The 20435-nt window shown below is 36.8% G+C and overlaps 1 protein-coding gene across 1 annotated transcript in view; it reads left to right on the top strand.

The window, feature by feature from the left end:
* ngef (neuronal guanine nucleotide exchange factor) overlaps nucleotides 1-14014 on the top strand; it is a 33140-nt gene extending 19126 nt beyond the window's left edge. The window contains exons 5-15 of the mRNA XM_056265967.1: nucleotides 594-820; nucleotides 1078-1238; nucleotides 3716-3868; nucleotides 7679-7808; nucleotides 8040-8114; nucleotides 9127-9216; nucleotides 10839-11002; nucleotides 11356-11514; nucleotides 11599-11678; nucleotides 12895-12999; nucleotides 13283-14014. Of these exons, the coding sequence (XP_056121942.1) occupies nucleotides 594-820; nucleotides 1078-1238; nucleotides 3716-3868; nucleotides 7679-7808; nucleotides 8040-8114; nucleotides 9127-9216; nucleotides 10839-11002; nucleotides 11356-11514; nucleotides 11599-11678; nucleotides 12895-12999; nucleotides 13283-13500 (1562 nt within the window). The 3' untranslated portion in view covers nucleotides 13501-14014. The remainder of the gene's footprint in view (nucleotides 1-593; nucleotides 821-1077; nucleotides 1239-3715; nucleotides 3869-7678; nucleotides 7809-8039; nucleotides 8115-9126; nucleotides 9217-10838; nucleotides 11003-11355; nucleotides 11515-11598; nucleotides 11679-12894; nucleotides 13000-13282) is intronic.
* The last annotated feature ends 6421 nt before the right edge of the window (nucleotides 14015-20435 follow it).

Genomic DNA, 20435 nt, shown 5'->3' with positions numbered 1-20435 from the left:
TTCTCTTCTCACGCTCTCTGTTATATAAGTGACTGTGCTGAACACCCACCTGAAGGTCTTGTTGAATGTGACTGCAGGACATTATGCAACTGCTTTCCTCTGTACAAAATCAACCTTTTGAGAAGCGCGCGCGCTCACACACACACACACACACCTGTCTTTGTGAGGAGTGCCCGGCCTGAACCCTTACCCTAAACCTACCATTAACCTAATTATAACCTTATCCTTAAAACCAGGTCTTGTCATGTCATGTAAAATGACACTACATTATATATATATATATATTGCTTCCGTGACTTTGACTTGTCTTACAGTAAAGTGACTTTGGTTGAGATCACATGACCAGCTGTGCTATGCAAGTTAATAAACAAATGTTTCACACAAAATTACATTGAAGTCAGTCGATTTGTTATATCAAGTAAGAGGCTCATGCTGCCTTATTGGTTGTTTAGAAAGGTAGGCCTAAATGAGAAATATGCATTTAATATAGTGCACTTTTATCTGAGATGTCTCATTAGATAAAATCAAACAACATGTGAAAATATTGTTCTCCTGAATCACCTTTCTGTGCTTTAATGTGTGTTTGTGTCCAGACGTGTTGTATCAAGAGTACCGCGACACCTCTAAGCAGCAGGAGATCGAGCAGCGTCGACAGAGAGATGGGCTTCCGGCTGCAGGGTCAGGGGTCACGGCTGCGCCTGCGTTGCAGCTGCAGTTGAGGAACAGCACGCATTCACTGAGCCTCTGGCAAAACCTGGAGATTGTGAAGGAAAGTGGACACCTGAAGACACTGGAGCCAAAGGAGATCATACTGCAGGAGGTGCGACCGGTGTATAAAAATACAACATATACTATCGTTCAAAAGACTTTTGTCCTTCAAAAGTCTATTTATTTGAACAAAAATGGTGGCAGGTGGAGCTGGGGGAGGTGGAGGGGTTCAGAGGAGCTCTGATAGCGCACTGCAGGACTAGTGTTCAGCGAACACTGAATCAGACTATTTAAATGTTGAATTGACAGCAAGAAAACTCAGCAATAGCAGTACACCTCAAATGAACGTGTCTCTGTCTCTTTCTGTAGGCCATGTTTGAACTGGTGACCTCTGAGGCGTCGTACTACAAAAGCCTGGAGCTGCTGGAGACCCACTTTCTGCGCAACCCTCTGCTTGTCAATACCTTGAGTCAGTCTGACATGCACTTCCTGTTCTCAAACATTGAGGACATCATGAAGGCAAGCGAGAGGTGTGTGTTTGTGAGGGAATGTATGCGGTTGGTGTTCAATTTCATACGCTTGTGATTTCCCATTGTCAGTCTTTTCATATTCAATGCTTTGATTTTATGAAGGAGGCCAACAGGACAACAGTGTTTTGAACATTTACCTAGAACACAGTGGCTTTTTCTCATTATAAAATGCATCAGTTATAAATGGCTGCATGAGTTCAATTTTAGCAAATAATTATGAATTTCATTTTAAAATGGAAAAAAAGCAGGCAGAATATATCAGGGGAAATCAAGAATATATAATCATAACAAATATTATTATTATTATATTTAGTATCAAAACATGTCAAAACATATGTAAAAAAAAAAAAATTGTAAACACAAAAACAGCCCAAAAACATATCAGGAGAAATGCTAAAATTGAATATTTTAATATTTGAATATATTTACACTACCGTTCAAAAGTTTGGGGTCGGTACGATTTTAAATACTTTTAAAAGAATTCTCTTCTGCTAACCATGGCTGCGCTTATTTGATTAAAAATACAACAAAAATCAGTTATAGTATTAAATATTATTCCAGTGTAAATCAGCTGTTTTCTGTGTGAATATATAGTAAAGTGTAATTTATTCCTGTGATCAAAGCTGAATTTTCAGCATCACGAGTGTCAGTGTCTTCAGTGTCAAATGATCCTTCACAAATCAGTATAATATGAGGATTTGATGCTCAAGAAACATTTATTATTATTATCAATGTTGAAACAGTTGTTGGTCTGTCAGTTGTACAGTTTTTTTTTTTTTTAGGATTATTTGATGAATAGGAAGTTCAAAAGAACAGCATTTGTTTGAAATAGAATCTTTTGTAACATTATAAATGTCTTTACTGTCCTTGATAAATAAAAGTATTGATTTCTTTCCTCCAAAAAAAAAAAATACAATTCTCACTGACCCCAAACTTTTGAACGGTAGTGTATATATTCTAAATCAAAATATTTGTTTAAAATATGTTTTGAAATAAAATGTTCTATAAATTTTATATAAATGTACAAAAACAGGAAAAATATCAGGAGAAAATCAAGAATATATTCATAATATATGTTAAAAATATATCTGTTTTGAATATAATATAATATAATGTATTATATGAATCGAATAATTAATATTATACTGTATATGAATATTGTATATTAGTTTATTATTTATTATAATTTTAATTTATATTTTAAATAAAATATATATCCAAAATGTTTTAAATACATTTTCTATATATTATATATTCTATATATTATTTGTTTATTAATTTATATATTAATAGTTTATTAAGTCCAAATTATATTTTAAAAATACTTAATATAACTTTACTTAATATTACTTTATTTTATATAAATAATATACCAAAAACAGCAAAAAAATATATATATTATATAAATATATAACAAATATATTCATAATATTTGGTTGAATATATCTGTTTTTAAAATCTGTTTTAATTCATTTATTAATAGTTTATTAATTTATTTTAAATCCAAATATAAGTCCAAAATATATTATATTATATAAATATACAAAAAAACTGCAAAAGAAAATGTCAGGAAAATCTGGCAAATATATTAATAGTATTTGTAAATAGTAAAATATGTCTATTTTGAATATATTCAGTAATTTATATATTATTTGTATTATAATTAATTTATATTTTAAATCAAATATATACAAAATATGTTTTTAAAATACATTTTATCGAAAATAGGTGTTTTTTTCTATGTGTAGTCACATAATATGACAATAAGACATGCCTTTTTTAATCCAATAAGTAGCTTTCTAATGTGTTGAAGTAGTTGATGTTTCAAACTTGTTTTGCCTCACGTAATGGTCAATGTTAATTTCATTTCCATTGAAATGGTCGTATGCAAATAAGGTACATAAATCTGCTTCAATCATATTTCAGAAGTGAAACTTCCTTCCATTCACCCTGATACCCATTCTTGCCCACAAGCTAAAATTAAAGTGTTGGTGTGATCTGATACAGTCAGTCAGTCAGCTTTATAGCATGCAAATCCACCCACTAATGCGATGATTCATGCGACTCTGCCCTTCCAAACCTGCTCTCGTACAGTGTGAAACGTTGGATTACAAGATTGATTTGAGTTTCTTTCTTATATAAGATGTGTTTGTTAGTGCACAGCTAAGCTAAAGCTATTGAGGCCAAGTTAAAGTTTCTTGAAAGAGAAATGTTTGATTTCTGTAGCCACTAGTACCAATAAACAAAATGTATATACCATTTCCAGTGGACTTCCAAAGTAAGCTTGTTTGAGTTTGTAACAGTTCTCTGTTGACTCTTTAATTTTAAGAAAAGGAATGTGAGACTGAAGTCACCACAACAGTTTTGAAATGTACAGTATTTCCCCATTGCAACTGAAGTAGGCTACATTGCGAACACAAAATGGGTCTCAGCCATGATGTTGCCGTCTCACGATGATGACCTCATGCTTTCCTCAGGTTCCTCATGGATCTGGAGCACAGGATCGAAGAGTCCATCCTGATCTCAGACGTGTGCGACATTGTTTGTTATCATGCTGTTAACCACTTCCAAGTCTTCATCACCTACGTCATCAACCAGGCGTACCAGGAGAAGAACTACCGACGGATACTGTAAGAACATTTCTTACCTGTGAATATGAAAATGGGAAAGATTTAGTGTAATTTAGTCATTTGTTTAAGGGCAAATATGCCAGGGTGCCTATATATATCTGTGATATCTGTCAGGTTGGAGGCACAATTTTGGCGTGCTATTCTGAAAATATCATTGGTTACACTTTATTTTGATAGACATTCCACTAACTAGAAGTTTCTTTGCAGTTTCGTCAACTCAGGCCCTGTTTACACCTAGTATTAAGATGCATTTCGGATCACAAGAGGACAACGCTAAATAATACAGGTGTAAACGGGGTCTAAAATGTAAAAGTAGTTAAAAGCGCATTTGATCGCTCATGTGGTCAACTGTGTTCAAACAGCCACAAAAGACGCCTACTCTACGCCTACTGACCTAATGCGTAAACATTATGAGAAGCGCACTAACCAGACGGGATTTAAAAATTGGCCCTGGATTGGTTTGAAGATAAAAAATGTACCAAGCACAATGTTCTCTCACCATTCCTGATTTCTAACACGCACTCACAGTGATTTCTTGGTTATCAGTGCAGAAACAATGTGTTTTTCCATCGTTTCTGGTCGTGTCTGTTCATATGTTAATATTCTGAAGGTTTTTACAGAGGGATTTGTTCATATATAATTTGCCTGATTTATTTAAAGTCGTCATGAAAGAGAAGATGGTCTTTTCTTCTCTATTGTGATGGGGGAAAAGTGGCTTCATGAACAAGAAAACATGTAGGGCTGGACTTTTTGTCTTTCGAGAGTATGCGTCTGATATTTGTCCTTCGGGAATCGATTGGATGGTTGTGGTTTGCTATTGGTCGATCTCCTGTGAGTCACAGATTGTCCCGCCCTCATGCCAGTAAACACATCATCAGAGAGATGACAAAAATAGACAGGCCTATCCAAAATCCCCTCTATAAAAACCCTTAACTCGAATATGTCAGAAGAATGAAACAATAATTTTGAACCTGACTTTATCCAAATTTCAGACTGCTGTTCCGAAACTTATGCAATTTAACGGATGTTTAATTAGATAACGCCTAATTTGCATATCCGTACACTTGTAATACAAAATGATTGTTATTGTTCTGTGATTAGTCAATTGGTGAATGTATGAAGGTGTCTATTAGTTAAAATGTTTACCATAGTGGTGTTTTGCCTTGACAAGAGTTCATTGGTTGAACAGATTCACTAAAGAGACAATACTGATCAACCAGCTAAATTTGACTGATGGACATCCACTAACTAAATCAACATGCAGATTCATTCTGGTCTGAAATGCTTTGTTTTCGTTGTGCGTACTAAGCTTTGGAATGGAAGAGTGTTTCCTTGTTTATGGCGTGACCGAAACATTGTAGGCTATATGTGACGTTGTGTGTGATGTCTCTATAATTAAACGTGACACCGTGACTTGACTTGTGTGGTGGGTGTGGCTCATTCAAGAAACAACAACAGATACGCATAGATGTGTCTCCTGCAACGTTCCCACGATTACTCTCCTCTTAATGAAATACCATGACACTGTACATTTATTACAGTGATAGTTCGCCCCAGAAAAGAAAGACTTGTGATCATTTACTCACCTCCATGTTGTTCCAAACCGTATTAGTCTACTGATTTTATTCTGTGGAAGAAGAAAGTGGTTTTAATAATCACGTGTACATTCTCTGATAGCTTTGTGTGAGTTTATTGATTGTGCGTGTGTAAATGAGAGGGACAGTTGTGTGCATTTGCTGTGTAAATCATCAAGTCTGCATGCATGTTGGCCTGCTGTCTACCTGGATCCTCGCCTAAGGCTTCAGTCCTCGCTGTCTTGTGATGTACTGTGTGAAGGTTTGTGTAGCTGCTTTCATTTGTGTGCGTTTGTAAGCCATGTAAAGCTCATGGGACTTTCTGCCCACAGGCCATGGGGAGTTTTAGTTCTTTCCATTCTTGTTAAGATTAGGGTTAAATCCAGCCTGTGTGTGTGTGTGTGTGTGTGTGTGTGTGTGTGTGTGTGTGTGTGTGTGTGTGTGTGTGTGTGTGTGTGTGTGTGTGTGTGTGTGTGTGTGTGTGTGTGTGTGTGTGTGTGCATTACGACCAAAACAACAGCTAGATTGTGCATGAGAAACAGGCATGTTTTGTTGGTTTTAAACCACACAGGTTCATAAAGTCTAACCTCATATACCGTCTTCCTGCTTTTGGCACCATAGTTCATTGTGTTGTTCTAGAGGCAATATCATACTAAATACTCATTTATTTTTACAACAATTAAGCCTATTTTTATCTTTAAGCAATATAGAAGAATAATTCGTTTAATGGAAATGCTGCTATAAACTCATTTTCTCATGCATAACCAATCCGCATTGCTAAACGTGATTCTATAGGCAGCTTGATTCATAGGCCACCTGCTGGACAACAGGCTAAACTGCGCATATTTGTCACAAATCTAAGTGAAATATTAGGCTGTGTTTGTTAATATCATACTAACATGCTGCTATCAAACGTTTCTGTATGCAAATAAGGACCTAGTACTTTTGGGAAAATCAGAATCTATAGTAATGTATCCCACAATGCAATGTGTGTCATACTTGACCCTCCATTTGAACTGTGCTAAAATAAATAAAATTTAAACGAGTCACAAATGAGAGGGTTTTGTTTTTTAATAGTAGGCAATATACAGTATTTGTGCTATACGCCAGCATCCAGCCTCAGGCCATTGAACACGGGACACTTGCAGAAACTGAAATGTGCATTTATGCAAATCATCTTAGTGTTATAAAGTGCATATGTAGTTTGCATCAATAGGTTGCTGGTCTTGTTACTGTAAATCGTAACCATTTCTGATTCCTTGGCTGTTTCACTTTTGGTTGTGGACTGCGAAAGTGGTTTTATTTGAGTCTTCCTACTATATGTCAAGTTCTATGATTATGAGAAACCGTCAAATGCAAGCAGCTTCATCTGACCACAGTTCAACAGAAACATGCGGTGTCTCAGGAGAAAATGAGTCTTTTACAATAGCACACCTCTCCTCAACAAGCCGCATGATCTGAAGCCTTGTGTTACAGTTGTGAAAGTAGTGATGCATCAAGTTGTTAAAGCTTTAGTGGTTTGTTCAAAGTAACATTACATTTTTTTAATAATATTTCAGCAGTAAAGATGTGTGATTAGAATCAGAACAAGTGGTGACCGATTCAGGAATCTTTTGAATTGGTTCTTTTCAATGAATTGGGAAATAATGACTCTTTTGAATCGTTTCTTTTGAATGACTCTTGACTCTTGAATGTTCTTTTGATATATACATTCTTAAAAATAAAGGATCTTTATTGGCATCGATGGTTTCCATGAAGAACCTTTAACATCCGTGGAACCTTTCCGTTGCACAAAAAAGTTGTTTATAGTGAATTTACAAAAAGTTATTTTAAGAACTGTTCACTGAAAGATTCTTTGGGGAACCAAAAATGGTTCTTCTATATGGCATCGCTCTTTTGGAAACTTGTTTTTGTTGTAACTTAACCCTGCCTCAAATGCATGCTTTCTTAAATATTATTTTATGTTGTATTTTGGCAGTATGCGGTGAGGTAATGTAATGTAACATTATTACCTTTTATTATCACCTTATCCCTTATTTTTGAACAAATCTCAACAACAAAGCATAGCTTTTTTTTTTCTTTCTATTGAGTAGTTTCTATTTTAGCGAGTTGCATTTTTTGAGTAGTTGTTTTGTTGTGTTTCGTAGTCACACTAACTCTTCATGTTGTCTATATTTGCGTGACGTCAACACAATTGTACATAAATGTCAGGAGTGTGTGTGTGTATATCTTTCAGACAAGAAAACGCTCTTTTCCGAGAGAAAATATCCATCCTGGAGAATCAGCCGAAAGTGAAGGGCCTCTCGTTCACGTCCTTCCTCATCCTCCCCTTCCAGCGAATCACACGACTCAAGCTACTTGTTCAGGTAAGCGTCAGCCAATCAGACGTCTCGAATAACTTGCGTAGGACTGAATAAGCCAATCAAATGTCTTAGAAATCTCGCAGTCAACAAATTTTAAACTCCATGAATATTGTAAATTGCTGTGAATGTATATTGATAGTTCATTTGTACATTGTTTATGAAAACACTGCATTAGTTATTGAGCAGTGTGTTGGTAAATGTGGTCTATATCAAAACGGCTTCTTTGTGTTCCAGAATATTCTGAAGAAGGTGGAGGAAAATTCTGACCGAGAAAAGACGGCCATATTAGCACATCAAGAGTTGGAAAGGGTAAGTGTGTTTTAAATTAAGGGTGTGGTAATGAGCCTTGTCATTATGTTTCATTGTCTCTGGACTTTCACGTGTCAAGCACACCTTGCCCTGTTGTCCACGTTACCATGGTTACCGCGCCACACCTCTCGTAGCCACAGAAACACCCTCAGCGTGACTTTAACAGCTGTGCGCTGGAATTATGCTAATTCTTTTCCTTTAAATATCTTAAAGCGATTATTGCTGGGATCATGTGATGTTGGAATTAAACTGCTATTCAAGATCACAAACTCACATGATTTGTTTTATGGTTACTATCATAATGCCAAAATGTATCCATGTGGGGCCTTGCTGTGGTTGTTGAGAGGAAATACATCATCATCACTGAATTAATTCACAACTATATGCTTTTACAAAATACTTCACAACAAAAAGTGCACCAATGACCACTTGATATGATAAAATGCCATACAATAAATAAAAATTCAACACGTGCAAAGGTTTCTGTCTACCTTTAACTGTTAAGGCTGCTGTCACTTTGGTGTGGTTGGTTTGTCGTCAAATATCAACACTATATGGTTCAGATATGAACCAAGACTCTCGAACTGATATTATTCAATATAAACCTGCCGAATGTCCCAGAGGTCATCTGCGGGATGTGCATTTATAAAGATTAGTTAAATATTTGTAAACAAACAGCTTATACTTGAACTCCTAGTTGGGGTGAAACTTGTAAGTGTTATTTAGTCAAACTTGTTCTTGTGTGTGGGAGTTTGTTATTTTAACAGTGATGAGAACATTTCTGAGGAAATAGTAAAACCTGATGAACTGGAGATATTCCCACAATGAAATCAGTTTAAAAATGGGCTAAATAATGGTCAGTTTGTTTTCGTATCAAACAATACCTGTTGTATTTTAAGGTTAGGGCGAGTATTTGGGTTACTTATAATTGGCTCATGTTAAAAATAGAATTGAATAGGAAATCCCCACAAAGATATAAATGTCGTTTATAAATGTTGTTTGTCGTTCTCAGATTGTGAAGGAGTGCAATGAAGGTGTGAGGAAGATGAGTCGCACTGAGGAGCTGATCAGCATCGAGAAAACGCTTGAATTCAAGTCAAAGGTACACAAAAAAAGATCAAATTAAATGTTGACTGGATACTATGGAAGCTTGTTTCCGCCACAGAATGAAAAATAAAAAAGGTATAAAAAGGTCAGAATTAAAAAAGGTCAGAATTGATTGATATAAAGTCGCAATTGCAGGTTATAAAGTCAGAATTGCGAGATATAAAGTCAGAATTGCAAGATATAAAGTCGCAATTGCGTGTTATAAAGTCAGAATTGCGGGTTATAAAGTCGAAATTTATTGATATAAAGTCGAAATTTATTGATATAAAGTCGCAATTGCGTGTTATAAAGTCAGAATTGCGTGATATAAAGTCGCAATTGCAGGTTATAAAGTCAGAATTGCGAGATATAAAGTCAGAATTTATTGAAATAAAGTCGCAATTGCGTGTTATAAAGTCAGAATTGCGTGATATAAAGTCGAAATTGCGTGTTGTAAAGTCAGAATTGTGAGATATAAACTATTTTGAGGGGAAAAAAGTATTTTTTCCCCCTTAGAATTTGCCTGATAACTCGCAATTGCGAGTTTATATCTCACAATTCTGAGAAATGTCAGAATTTCAAGATATAAACTCGCAATTATGTGTTATAAAGTCAGAATTGCGAGATGTAAACTCGCAATTGTGAGAAAAAAGTCAGAATTGTGAGATAAAAAGTCGCAATTCTGTCTTTTTTTCTCGCAATTGCGACTTTATTTCTCATAATTGCGACTTTATATATCGCAATTGCGACTTTATTTCGCACAATTCTGACTTCATATCTCGCAATTGTGAGATAAAGTCACAATTATTATTATTTTTTTTTTATTCAGTGGCGGAAACAAGCTTCCATAGGATACTGTCTAAGTATATATATATATATATATATATATATATATATAATAAAAAAAACTTTACAAGAGTAACACCATGCACTAAAATCCAAGTTTTTTGAAACCAGAAAATATGTTTATAAAGACTCTTCAAAGTAAATAAAACAGATTATTGGAGCAGGTTTTACAAGAAAATACTATTTCAGTCTAAAAATGTCACATTTCTTTGTAATTATTTGTGTAATTTACTAGCAATTTTGTAAGTAAATATTGTTTCAGACTAAATCCTACACCAATTTTATTTTTCAGTGTAGTATTTCTAATGTTCGTAATCGTCTCGTTTTATTGTACATTATTTCAGCTGTTTTTTTTTTTTTTTAGATGCAACTGTTTTCTTTCAACAATTTAGTTTGACCCAGTGTGACGACTATTTACAGTGCTACGACTTTTTCCACGTAAAATAATACCTGTATGTGATGAACGGACTGAAATTTGCATTATGCACTGAAAATCTCTTGTGCGGTAGCTCTAAAGTAGGGCTCATTTGCATGTGCTTATTGAAACGATGCATCTCATTCAATAATGAAACATATGAGACCCAATGGCATATGTTAATTAGGCGTTTATTGAGGCAAAAATCATAGTGAATAGTTAGAGAATTGGACCCTAAACTAAAGTGTGACCAAAAATTGTGTCGACTATCCCTTTAATTGTTGCAGGAGTCCTTGGTAAGAAGTGTTTAGTCATGCCCCAGAGCGAAGCTCGTCTCCATAAGCCCATAAAGAGCAGTGTGCTTCTCTTGTTTTCAGTCAGTGCCGGTGATCTCTCACTCCCGCTGGCTGCTGAAGAAGGGTGAGGTGCAGCAGATGTCTGGACCCAAGAGCACTAGGACCATGCGCAGCCGCAAGCTCTACCACCCCATTTACCTGTTCCTGTTCAATAACCTGCTGCTCATCACCAAACGCAGCTCCAGGTCCGTGTGACATCATCAGCTCAACCTCCTTCGCGATGATGTCATCAGTCACTCAATGCCAGTGTTGAAATCTACAGAGATTTTGATTCAGATACAATTTACTGACACCGAAGGAGATGAAAATGAAATAAACAGTTATTTTACACAAATATGGCATCATTTGAAATATGCAGGGAGAAACTCACAAATAATGTCCATTGATTTGTTGATATTAATTGTCAAAAGATGACTGCTGAAATGGCTCAAAATGGCTAAATATTGTCTGATTAATCGACTTGTCCACATATGCATGTTTCTTGGGTCTTCAATGTTTGTTATATGCTCTATTAATGTTTACTGCATGTGTGTGTCAGTGGAGAGAAGTACCAGGTCCTGGACTCTTGCAGTCGCTCCATGCTGAGGACTGAAGACCTGGAGGACCAGGGTCAGATGCTGGCCTCAGTGTTCGTGTTGAAGCTGCTGGAGAACCAGGAGGACAGGGAAGTCAGCTACATGCTCAAAAGTGAAAGCATGTGAGAATACAGTCCTATGCCTTTATCTCAGAGATTACAGCAAGTGTTTGCTTTGTGCACTAATGGCGCTCTGAATGTTTACAGAAGCGATAAACTACGCTGGATATACGCTTTGACTCCAAACCGCCGTACGAGATTCCTCTCAACCAGCACTCACCAGCCAGGTACAGCACTTACTGTATATATGCCTATGTGTCTTGGCGCTATGCCATGGGCTCTATTCAGGAAACGGATAGCTTGTATGCTGTTGGTTTGGATAAAAGTTCAAGCTGCTAAATGTTAAAAAGGAATGTCTATGTCTGAACCAGGCAAGATTAATCGCATCTCTTCCATGTTTTTGTCCTATTAAGATGTTTCCATGTCTCTTCATACTAGTTAGCTCCGCCCACAGCAAACTGTCATTGGTCCAAAACCTCCCGATAATAGAGGCATTTTTTAATTTAATTAAATATTTTTTTTTTTTTGTTTACATTATTTTACATAATGTTTTACATAAAGATTTTATTTAATTTAAAATCTAAAATAAAAAGTAATAATAATAATTAATTTAATATTATGAAATAAATAATGTAATGATTATAAATCATATTAACTTTATTTATAATATAAAATACTTAATATAATTATACAATATATTTTTTATTTCTATATATATATATATTTGTGTAAATATATTTAAATTTATCTGTCATGAGTTGAGTTAGTGTGTTATTTGTAATATTTTAAAATAATCAATGTAATTATAAATATGATATATAATATTTTATTTAAAAGATAAAATAAAAAAATATAATATGTATTAATATAATATATATTTTTGTTTATAATATATATATATATATATATATATATATATATATATATATATATATATACATAGGCTCTATATTTTGTTTATAATATATATATATATATATATACATAGGCTCTATATATATACTGTATATATATATATATATATATAATCTGTCATGAGTTGAGTTAGTGTGTTATTTATAATATATTTAGAATAATTATTTATAATATATTTAGAATAATTAAAGTAATAATAAATATGATCTATAATATTTAATTTCATTTTTTTGAGTTGAACTAGTGTGTTATATAAAATATTCTTATTTATAAAATTATAAAATAATGAATGTAATAATAAATATGAAATATAATATTACATTTAAAATATAAAAAAAAAATATATATATATATTTTTTGTTTATAATATAAAATAATTAATATCAGAATATTATATAGATTTTTTATATTATAAAATAATGTAATATAATAATATTTTTTTATTTTATTTTATTCTGCCTTGAGTTGAATTGTGCTTCTTTGTATCTGTGTACAGTGTGATTTATTGTTTTTGCTGGTGCTCGTCAGATTCTCCGCAGGTTCAGTGTATCCAGTCGTACTCCTCTCAGGAACCGGATGAGCTCTCTGTAGAAATGGCTGATGTGCTTCACATTCTGGAGTGTACAGATGATGGTAAGAAATCACAAACACATCGACACACACTAGGCGCCCTGAATAAATCTGCCAATATTTACGTATAAGTCTTACATAAAAGTCTCTCGATAAGCCATGCAGCTTCATCGGCCTCTGCTGTTTTTGGCGAGACCAGGTCTGCGTCTGTCGAGTCTGATCACCAGCTGTCAGTTGCAAGAACTATTCTCTCACAAGTTCCTTCCTGTCGCCTGTTCTTTTTACTATTTTTGTGGCACTTTTCTTCTCTCTGAACCTCGATTGCACATTCGTCTCTTTCCCTCAGGCTGGATGTTTGGTGAAAGGTTGCACGATGGAGAGAGAGGATGGTTCCCCACACGCGTGGTGGAGAAGATCCTGAGCGCAGAAATTCGGGCTCAGAACCTCAAAGAGTGTCAGCGTATCCAGCAGGCTCAGGAAGGGGCGCAGGGGTCCCGGGCCGCCTCCAGGGGGCGCCGGCCAGCCAAAAGCCCCCAGTACACTCCCACCTGGACGGACCTGTAGAAATGACATCACATAACCACCACCATTCGTTCTCCTGATTCCTGACCCGGAAGCGACGTCACCTCGATGTACGGTGGACTGATAGTCATTCTGTGTCCAGTGTTTTATTGAGTACGCGTCCCGGCGTCACACTGAGGACTCGACAGGGTCGTGGAACAGATCTTGCACTATAAGCACTTGTGTTTTTGAATCGCTGCTTCCATACAGTCCTGACGCGCTGTTAGCATGAAGGATTTCAACTTCCGCAATCACTAACGGGTCGGGGGACCACTTTTCTGACGTCGACGGCGCATATGAGCTGAAGGAAAAGGCGCAAATGCTACGTCAGGACTTTTGTAAAGTCATAATGCTTCTCTTGAAAAGGAATGTATTAATGTGCATGGTCACACCTTTTACTGACAATACAGGTTTGTGTTTTTAAACTAACCTCTGAGGATGAAGAGGATGTACTGTATGTACCTCTCATCCACTTGAAGAACAACAAAAAAATAAGAGAGAAAATGAACAAAGTTAATCAAATGCACAAATCTGGAGGTTTTTTTTTCATGTCCTTAAACGTGAAACATGGAAGTAAAAAATGCAGATGAAGAACACTGAGGCGGTTTTTGCACGTGCTGCATGAAAGTGTGGGTATAATCACACACACACACACACACACACACACACACACACACACACACACACACACACACACACACACACTAAACAATGTTTTTCCTAAGCAAACACACTACACACACACGAGAGTAATCTTGTTAAACCAGTCTAACACCATGCCCTAACCAGATGCGATGGGAAATTTTCAGCAACAAGACATTTGTTCACACTGAAAGCGAAAATGCCCAGTGACGTCACGTGACACAGTGATGTTTAATATCAACCAATTTTTGATACAGACATTACTCAAGTCTCGTTATACAGTTAAAAAAAAGACGATCCCCTGTTTGTCTACTCTTGAATGCACAACTAATTTAAAACAATCAAATTATATATATTGCAACGTCGTCCCCAATTATCAAGAGTCTGTGCGCTACAATATATCATTTTATTTCTTTTTTGAAGTCTTTTAGGCTATTGGAATGTAATGTTTTTTGAGATTTCGGGCTTTGGTCCACAAATCAAAGGCTGCATCCAAAATCGCATGCTTCCCTATAGTAGGTGAAACACAATATGTGACAAAAGAAGTATGTCCGAATTCCCAATATTCATAAAAAAGTAGACAAAAGTACCCGGATGACCTATTACTTCCAGCGAGATTCTGAGTGTGTATACGATGGACACTTTAATATCCCATGAGGCCACGGGAGAGGATTTGTGAATGACAGTGAAGCGATAGTAACTGACACTAGGTCACATGATAATGACAGCATGGCGAAGTACGTCCAGATGACATTCATACTGTATAGAATGTACTATTTTAGCGGTCGCAAAGTAATTACTTATTCAAAATAAGTACCTACTCAAGTGAGAATGCGATTTTGGACACAGCCCTTATGAAAATAATATAAATTTAGCAAATATGAGATGCAATTGTATGACTAGTAAATAGCTGTCTGGAAGTGCTAACAAGATGGCTGCCAAGTGAGCTGACTTTCCTTAAAGGGATAGTTCACTCAAAAATTAAAATTTTCATCCGCATGTCGTTCCAAACCTACAATAGTTTTTTTTGTAAACCCCAAAACGAGATTTTAAGCACTGTTTTTTTTTCCCAGCATGACGCTTTTTATAGCTAGTGAGGGCAAAGACATTATTTTGAGTAGTATAATTGCTTTTGTCGCCTTATTACGTCGCATCTGGTTCGGACACAGTTTAACAATCTTTTTCAAGAGAGAATGTAACTTCCATGAGAGATGAATCTTGCTACTCTGCTGGAGTAGATGTGTTTATAAGTTGTGTGCATGTTCATATGAAAACATGTGGTGAAGAGATATTGCCAAATAATTGTCCCATTTCATATTGTAAAAAGATAATTTATTGTTAATGAAAATACATCTTGAATGTTGAGACCTTGTCACCCCTTTCTCAACTCATCTAATAAATGACAAACACCCACTTTGTCTCTTTCTTGGATGTTTTTTTTTCTTTTATTTAAGGTAAGACTCAGGAATTCTTTGAATGATGAAAAGTGTCTCTGTGTGACCAATTGTTGTGATGGTATCCTAAAAGGCATGTTGTTTTAGAGACGTTATAGTTATATAGCCTATTAGAATATTCTTGTAAAGAAGAATTTATAAGAAAGTTTTTAATGTAATGTGCTTGTTCACAACATATAACCAGGAATGTGTTCATGTTGATTTTACTAGCGGATTGCGAACTTATTACTATAGTCTTAGTAGTTTCACCCCACAAGCTGTTTCCTGGAGCTCAGGCTTTGCAGAAAACACCAGCTGCAGAACCAACAACACCACTTCCTCTTTCCCAGCTCTTCACACACATCTTTTACTCTGAAAGACATTGTCAAGAGCTCATATATTATCCAAGGAGAATTTAGGATGGAGTGGTCTTGAATGTGAGCATCAGTCTGAGACCCTGTAAAAATATACAGCACTATTTCACTTATATACTGAAATCCCTGGATTCCATACATTTGTCTAATAAACTGTATAGAAAGTAAAATGTTATAGCACTAAAAAAGTTTCTATTATTTTGATCCTGGTGTTTTAATATTCCCACTTTTTTTGGCTTATGCTTTCTTGCAGATAAAAACTTCAGTTGAGATGCTCTTCTGACATCTAGCGGTGAGAGAATGTAAATGCAGCAGCTGTGAGTTTTGTGCAATCCGTGGATAAACAAATTAATTACAGTTTTTCTCAGTCGCTTAATTTGATGCATTTCTCAGATCAGAAATGAAATTCTCAAAACTACTTGTTCAACCTCCACATCATCTAGTCACTTGTGCACATCATAAAAGCAGTTTCCCATTCTTTTGAACAAGTTGCGATTGCTTTGGTAGCCTATAGGCTACATTCATGCAATTGATTATGTACAATTGTTTCATTATCAGTTGCTAATGCCTTATTGCTCAAAATGTATTAAATAGTTCTCTGTGCAATAGTCTTGCCCCTCAAAACATCTAGTCATTAGTTAATCGTATAAGACATTAAATGACGATGTAAAAAAAAAAAAAAAAAAAAAAAAACTTGCATCACTATAGGTGTCTATCAAAGATTTGGTAGCCTAACTACACGTAGCCTACTTTTATGAAGTTTAGTGACAGCATGGTGTAATAATTGGTAGGCGGCTACTGTTTTTATTATTGTTAGATACAAATTTTACAATTTCAATTTAATTCTTGTGGTTTTATTCCGATCTTGATTCAATTTGGAAACATACATAGCCTATGGCTACAGTAGATGTTAATTTTTCTAAAGAAAATCGCACCTAATTGTGACGGGATAAATATAGGTTGAGAGTTCTTTAAGTAAATCCTGCAATAATGGGGTTGCGGTTCATATGGGCGGCGCTGGTGGCGCTATAGGCTCCTGTTTGTGTGTGCTAATGAAGGGTGGGACAAACCGGGTCGAGAAAGAGAAAACAAAAAACCCAAAGGTCACATTGGTGCCGTGACTCAGGACTTCAGTCAAGGTGGTCGAAGATCATCTGAACATCGGACCGGCGGGCCTGTCTTCATTCTTCATTGCACAGGACTTTCAGATAAGCTTCACAGTTAAAAATAACACTGGAAAGAGACTCTTGCATAGACACTTTGAAGTGGTTTGATTTTATTATTTGATTAAGGTATTACTGCATTTGTTGAAAATTCTGTGGAAATATTTTTTTTCTTTCTCTTTTCTCACTTTTATGTTTTTATGGCCTGATTATGGAGCACGTCGGGTTAACTGGATATAGATATATGGGAACTCCAGTTAATGTTGGTCGAGGGAGAGGTCTTTTAGCAACACCAATTCCTTTCCCAGACATTAGCAATGGTGTGGGGTTAGGAGCTAATGCGAGTCCCGCTCAAAATGCTAATGAGAACACTAATCGTGTAAATTGTAGCAGTTCTGAAAGTACGCAGCCAATTAGCACATCAACTCCAGTCCTTACTAGTGACATGATGAATCAGATGGGTAGCATAGTACAGCAAGTAGGCCTGCAACTGGCGGACAGTATTCTTGAACATTTGAATTTGCGCAGTCAGATTGATGTTACATCTAGGCATACTCATAATAGCCCCAATGGTAGATACATGAATGAACAAAGCTCCACATCGAGTGCATCGCAGATTCAAGTAGTACGCCAGAGGGAAGTTAAAGATCCTCCAATCTTCAGAGGCAACGCATCAGACACGGTTACCCTTGATGAGTGGGTGGAACTCATGAAAAATTTCATAAGGAAGGGACTTCTGCCTACTGAGGAGCAGGGTGAGGAAATTTTAATTCACTTGAGAGGCAAAGCCAAGGACGTTGTTAAAGTGGGGATGCTGTCTAGTGGTTTGAATTTCAGTACAGATCCTGATGCAATCTACATAATTTTAAGGAAGCATTTCAGTTGCCAGCAGTATTCTCCTATCCCATTGCAAGATTTCTACACTACTCTCCCAGAACCTCAAGAGGATCCCTTTGACTACTGGTTGCGTCTGAACCGTACTGCTGACATCACAGCTGAGTGTCTAAGACAGCAGGGTAAGGTACTGGACAATCAATTGATTGAGGTAACACGTATGTTCATTCGAAATTGTCCAAATTCAGATCTAGCTCTGACATTTCGCTCAAAAACCATTGACAAATGGACGGCTTATGAAGTACAAGAGATCCTGAACGAGTATCATTCAGAGAAAAGTCTCAGAGTCACAGGACAAGGAAATAAGCCGACTGGATGTGAGCAGAAAGTTTCTGTGAATGAGATGAGCGTAAGTCCTGGCCCCTGCCCCGTGACAACTGACCAGGATTCCCTTCAGTCAAAACAGTCAGAAAATATGGCTTTGGAAAAGGTGATCAATATGCTGGAAAGAGTTCTAATGAGTAATAGTGGGAATGCACAGGTCAGCAAGGAGTACAGGAAGAGAAACAGCATGTCTAGAATTCCAGGCTTGACTGAGACGCCATGCTTGGTGTGCAAGGACACCTCACATTCTGCTTTTACTCACTGTAAAGACAACAGGCTCTGTTTCCAGTGTTTTTCACCTAACCATCCCAGAAATTGGTGCCCGAAGGAAAGGAAGACTACTTCCTCAGGCAACCAACAGTCAAACTAGATGATCTACGTGTGAGGGAGGATCACGTAGATCTTGTGAGTGAAGCTCCCATTTCCAGTTTTGATGATGTGAGGGATTTTGAGTCTTTATGTGACATGTTTAGTGATATACCTTCGGACAAAACAGTCATCTTTCAGTGTGTTTAGAGAGTTCCAAGAGCTGATAGCTTGTTCTACACTTCCGTTTCAGTTGAGACTGATCTCATTCTCAAAGCTTTACTTGATAGTGGATCAATGGCATGTACTTTTAGTGAGTCTGCTGAAGAACGGTTGTTGAGAAGTAACCCAGACTTGACAAGCCAGTCAGCACAAGATATTGTCATTGTTGGTTGTGGTGGCCATCATGTTGCCCCTACGGCAGTCTATAATCCTAAAGCTACTGTGTACGGCTGCTCCATGATAATTCCTGTTTTGGTTGTGCCTGGGCAGACTGAAGAGATAATTTTGGGTACAAATCTCATAAAGAGACTGTTGATGCAACTGAGGGAGACTGATGGTTACTGGAGGCTCATGTCTAAATCAAGCAACAATGAGAGTGATGAGTGCTGTATGTTTCTGTCCCTTTTCACAAATGCCGAAAGGTGGAGAGGTGAATCCATACCTGAGAAAGTCGGTACTGTAAAGTTACAGAGGAGTGTGACATTAGAGCCGCAGACTGAACATCTGGTTTGGGGTAAGCTACCTCAGTCTTCTGTCTTGTCAGTTGGCAGCACTGTTATCGTGGAACCAACCGAGTCCAGATCGAGACCAAGGCAAATTCTAGTCGGGAGGGTGATAACACCACTATGGGGAGATGGTTCTATCCCCTTGCAAGTCATTAACCCTACTGATCATAGAGTGGTGTTGAAGAGAAATGCAAAAATTGCTGACGTGTCACCTTGTATTGCAGTGCAAGATTTGCCTTTACCGACACAGATTCAGTCAAATCTGCAGTGTACTGAGGAACCTTTACCACCTAGATCCAGTGAAGATATGAAGCGTGTCTTGAGTGAATTAGGCCTTGGTGAATTGGATTTGGAGTCATGTGAAGTATCAGCCCGCTGGAAAGACAAGTTGTTATACCTTATTGAGAAGTATGAATCAGTGTTCTCAAGAGACAAAATGGACTGTGGAGAGGCCAAAGGCGTTGTCCATCGGATTAACCTCACTGACGATAGACCCTTCCGTTTTCCTTATAGGCGTATACCACCGAGCCAGTATGCAAAACTGCCGACAGCATTAAACGAGATGGAGGAAAAAGGAATTATCCGCAAGTCACACAGCGACTATGCGTCCCCTCTTGTTCTAGTATGGAAGAAGAATGGCGATCTCAGGATCTGCACTGACTTCAGGTGGTTAAATGCGAGGACTGTCAGAGATGCCTACCCATTACCACATCAGTCTGATGTGTTGGCTGCCTTGGGTGGCAACACGTTTTTTTTTTTCTACCATGGATCTTACCTCAGGGTATTCACGAGTTCACACTTACATCAATTAAACAGAGTAAAGATTATGCGTATTTGGCGTGCTGTCCGGGGGAGGGCTCCGAGCTCGGAATTTTGCCCGAACCCAGAGTACTCCCCCCGTTGTTGTAAGAGTATTAGGACTATAAGTGAGGAGATGGGGTGGTGGAGGGATGCTGTTAAACTGTCAATGAACGGAGGTAAGTTTGCTGTATATATACACAGCGCTTAACTCGTTGATTAAGCACCACTCGTGTCTAATTAGGTTTGATTATCTGAATGTGCTCCACGTGTGTT

This window comes from Rhinichthys klamathensis, unplaced genomic scaffold, assembly GCF_029890125.1.
Source record: "Rhinichthys klamathensis goyatoka isolate OS25496 unplaced genomic scaffold, OSU_Roscu_1.1 h1tg000243l_1, whole genome shotgun sequence".
Taxonomy (NCBI): Eukaryota; Metazoa; Chordata; class Actinopteri; order Cypriniformes; family Leuciscidae; genus Rhinichthys; species Rhinichthys klamathensis.
The sequence above is the reverse complement of the archived record's forward strand: the minus strand, read 5'-3'. Positions and strand labels throughout refer to the sequence as shown.